This window comes from Strongylocentrotus purpuratus, unplaced genomic scaffold (genome assembly GCF_000002235.5).
Source record: "Strongylocentrotus purpuratus isolate Spur 01 unplaced genomic scaffold, Spur_5.0 spur5_contig_846, whole genome shotgun sequence".
NCBI lineage: Eukaryota > Metazoa > Echinodermata > Echinoidea > Camarodonta > Strongylocentrotidae > Strongylocentrotus > Strongylocentrotus purpuratus.
In genome coordinates, this window is record NW_022145553.1 from 557,136 (window position 1) to 561,660 (window position 4,525).

The 4,525-nt window shown below is 39.0% G+C and overlaps 1 protein-coding gene across 1 annotated transcript; it reads right to left on the minus strand.

Annotated features, from left to right (window-relative positions):
• Positions 1-1,396: 1,396 nt before the first annotated feature.
• Positions 1,397-3,191, minus strand: LOC115926780 (5-hydroxytryptamine receptor 4-like). The gene is made up of 2 exons (XM_030992082.1): positions 3,182-3,191; positions 1,397-3,140 (listed from the first exon to the last, which is right to left on the minus strand). Exons 1-2 carry the CDS (start codon positions 3,189-3,191, stop codon positions 2,095-2,097), a joined length of 1,056 nt encoding a protein of 351 aa, XP_030847942.1. The 3' UTR covers positions 1,397-2,094.
• Positions 3,192-4,525: the final 1,334 nt, after the last annotated feature.

Genomic DNA, 4,525 nt, shown 5'->3' on the forward strand with positions numbered 1-4,525 from the left:
TATAATGTTTTAATGGTTTCTTCAATTTTTTTATTTTTTTATAAATAATTTTAAACGATAATCATTACCCCGCTTTCGAGATGATTGGTGCAATACTGCATATGGATTGTGATATAGGGCCATAACACCATTAGATTATGTGAGATACCATCATTTCAATATCGCTGATTAAACAAATCAAGACACCTAACTGAACGACCCGCTGTCCTTCATGTATTTCAACGCGCTGAAATGTTGTTATAGGCTCGTCAAGACATGAATAATATTGTTAAGCCGCAGCTGATTATTTTTATAGTGGCGTATGTGTAGTACCCTTTACATGTTAAAAGATAACTTATAACACAGAGCTCGGAAAATACGCGTATAGGACCTTTATAATATTAATAATTATAAACAAAAAGTGAAACACGATTTCTTTTGTCTTCCGGGCGGTTAACCGCCAAAAGTAATAATAGGTTTAGATGTATCAAATATATACATAATTAGTAATGAAATGCTTAACAAAATTGTAGTAAAATGTGTATAATTCAGTGTGTTAAATGAGGAATTCCACATCCTTACGTGTTTGTGTTTTCGTCCAATGGACATCCTCTATTTTTTTGGGGGGGGGGGGGGGGGGGGGGATACCTCGCTTCAGGGAACGACAACCCCAGCGTAATTTGTAGCAAAGGACTATAGATTTGCTAGCAAATCTAACACAGTTCAAGTCAGTGACATCCTATGAAGTTTCGGATGTTTGCCATTTAAGGCAAAATGCATCGTAGGGTTTTACACCCACCTCACAAAGAAACAAAAACAACCCTGCTAACACAGTGCAGTATCCATTAGGCGACATCTTTATTAATCCATTAGGCAAGCCAAGGAAGACCAAACAATACAAGCAAATACAAAATATTTTTCCAGTTTAAAAGTACAACTGAATTTTCAAATACATTTGCGTCACGTGAGGATGAGCTAATTCATACAAATGGACATAAGCGCCGGGGGTTACGCATTATAGTATGCATGCACGGGTAACGTAAACTGGCTAAAAGCGTGCCGGATAAGAATTTTGAGAAGAAATGAAGACTATTAATCTAATCTTCATCGTGTATCTGCAAATACCTCGTGGTTATGGCCGAACAGAAATAGGGTATCTGTTTTCTCGCTGACAAAATATTGTTCTTCACTCCCTGTATATATTGCCTAAACGAGTAATGGCACTAAACCTCTGTCGTAATGTTACCATGACTACAAGATGAAGTACATCATGAGCTCTAAAGCTATAGCCTTTTGACCAGGTGTAATGGTTATTCTTTTTAATTGCTGTCTGTGAAATTGATGAAAGTACGCCTTATGAATACCGGTCAATGACACGGAATACGTTACTATCTACCCTAGATGACGCTTGTATATTATGTTCGCTTCAGGAAATATATGTTTAATCACAAATAAAATCATTCATGCCATTTGCATAATATTATGGGCGAGGTTACGCGGCCTGGTGAAACAGTCACATTTATCATCAGTTTCTATACAGGAGATAATCACATTTCCAGGCGACCAGCTTTAAACATGGTGCTTCTGGACACTTCACAATATTTGTCAATCGACCGACATATTAATAGAACCAATGGAACCATCTGAAAACTATATCTTCAATCTAATACATCTTATCAAGTCACATGATGTGACTTGTGACTGTCATTATGCATCCATGATTTCAATGCATGCGATAACAAAATTTGATCTGTTTTAATATCTTAATAGACAAAATATGGCAAATATTCCCCCTTTTACGATCATGGGTTTCAGAAGAACTATATATCTTCTGTTTTCTCGTCATTGTTCCTATAATATAACATAACTCCACTTTGTTACTGATAACGCCCATTGAAACGAGACTTCATTTCCATTACGTTGAATTCAGCCTCTGAAGGCAAATTGCCCACAGGACAGTACTTTTTAAAAATTGTAACAGTTTTCATTTTGCAACACCTCCTTGAACGATGTTTCTCTCACAAAGCGCGTCAAAGATCACACCGGTCGTTGACGTAGTCCTACGTTAGGCATAAGACGCATCGCGTGCTAAGGACTCCAGTCAAAAGGCTTCCGTTAACGTGATTGTCGGCGAGCATTCAAATAGCGCACAGATCGAAGAAATTCTGACTGCTCTGGAATTTTGTTGCATTTACAGCTCAGCATATATCTAAAGACAAGTTTGAAGTTTGGATGCTTCGTCGCGTAGATTATAGGGTTTATGCAGCTATTACAAAGCAAGATGGCCGCCGTCCACGGTATAGCCGGGTCGCTGGGCGGGATCATGAGCGCTACACCATGAGGCGTTATGCAGATCAAGAAGGCGAGGACTACGTAAAATAAGTTCTTGGTAATCTCGACCTGTCGTTTGCTCAAACGAAGTTGTTGCTGGCTGGATTGTCGTTTCAAGCTGGCATGCATTGACGAAGAGGATCCCTCCGCTTGCTCGGTCATTGCCTTCATGTGACGTCTGACGTGGAGGTACACTTTCACGTAGCAAACAATAATTATTACGAGTGGGACTGGGTAGAAGATCAGGGTTTGCAGAACGCTGTAGTAGTCCGATAGTGGGTGCGTGGTCTTGTGTGAGCATGTGCTGTATTTGTCGGCGTACCCAAGCTCTCCGAGCCCGATCATTGGGGGCAGCAGCGCGACCAGGAATGGAACAGACCAGATGGCCAGGATCATGAAGGTTAGATTGACCGGGGTGTAAACTCTACGAAAAGTATTCAAACTCTGCGTGATGACAAGCCATCGGTTGATAGCGATGGTGGCCAAGGTGAAGAGACTGCATCCCACGCAAGTAAAACTCACCAGCGCGACAACCACGCACACCCACTCCGGTAAAGGCCAGCCGCCCCGGCTGAGCAGCGCCACCGCGTTCCAAGGAATCGTCATGGCGGTCAGTAAATCGGCAACGGCGAGGTTGACGACGAAAATGTTCGTCACCGTTCGAAGTTTCCGACACAGAATGACGCCCAAGACGACCAGGCTGTTGCCGAAGATTCCCAATGTAGCTATGATGATGAAGAAAACGGAGAGAACGATGCGCTGGGTGTAGTCGTCGAATTGAACGTTCTCAAGGAAATAACGGTGTGAACTGTAGACATTTGGTAGTATTCCTCAGTTGGAGGAATAATCTCATCCGGTAATTTATTCATACCCTCTTCCATGATTAAAATCTTGTTCAGGTTCAGCTAATCCCAAATTGTCCTTGTCTGCAAAGTAACCTGGAAAGAAGAGTGAAAGATTGAAGCAAATCACAAAAAAGTACATAAAATTATTGATTAAACCGTTTCTGAGGGACTTGCGAGACTGAAAAACAAACAAACAAACAACCAAATATAATGATAAATAAATGAATAAAATAAGGCATTAAGAAATTGTTATCCAAACAAAAAAATTGCTGAAATCTTTTGATGACACGTTTCAGGAGCGGAAAATATCCGACTAAAGAGTGTCATATTTTTCAGGGTCCTTTTGGGAAGACGATCGCAACCACTTACGAAGAATCAGCCTATATAGTAAGGCGATTCCAAGTGCCCGGTACATCACATTTTGAAATGATAATATCCAAATGATTTACCATTTTCCAGAATACAAATATCCAAATGTGATTTAAGATTAAAGGTAAAGACCAGTTTCGGAAATGGAAGCTCTGATTACCAATTATGTGAAAGAATATGTTTTGACTAATAGGTGATGATACAAATTTTGCCGGGAAACCGCCTACTAATCGATAAATTTGGTAAATTATTATATCTATTTGGACCTGATAGATATCGCGCACGTGTCGCGTAGTCCCATATACATATTTCTGTGTACAGTGCTTGTAACTTTACCAAGACTGGGCAAAATTTCTTATCATTTTGATGATTCCAAAACCTTGCAGTACACACCAATACTTATATACTAGATGATCAACCTTTTCTGATCGATTCCACAACGTTTCTTTAACAATGTAATCGCATGACCAGAACTGGTCTATACCTTTAAAGTGACTCGGTAACATGGTTGAAGGTTGATGAAAAAAACTGCGTAATTTTTGTATGAAATTTTATTTATTATTTTCCTTTTACTGTACTAACCCTCTGACTGATAACTGATAACATTCTCAAACCACAAAGATTTTTATGGTATTCTTTAAAGGCGTCACTACCAGTAAAATCTCCCAACTATATTTGAATTTTCCCAACCGTTTTTCAATGAAATAATACATTATGATATGTAATGATATAGTTGGGAGAAATATTGAATCGATCAGATCAGATTTTCCAGATTTGTATCATTAACTATGGTCTGTTTTTACTCAAATTTTCAGATTATTTTTAATTGTACATATAACATTGAAGTCACTACCTTAGCACCATTTTCTCTCATCTGAACAATGTTACCAAGTCCCTTTAACTAAGAGATTAAGAACTTTTCATAAAAAAATAGAGTGCTCCCCGTTGAAAACCTCTCATGAAATTTTTCAGGAGCGAAAAAACATTCGACCAAAGGGGTA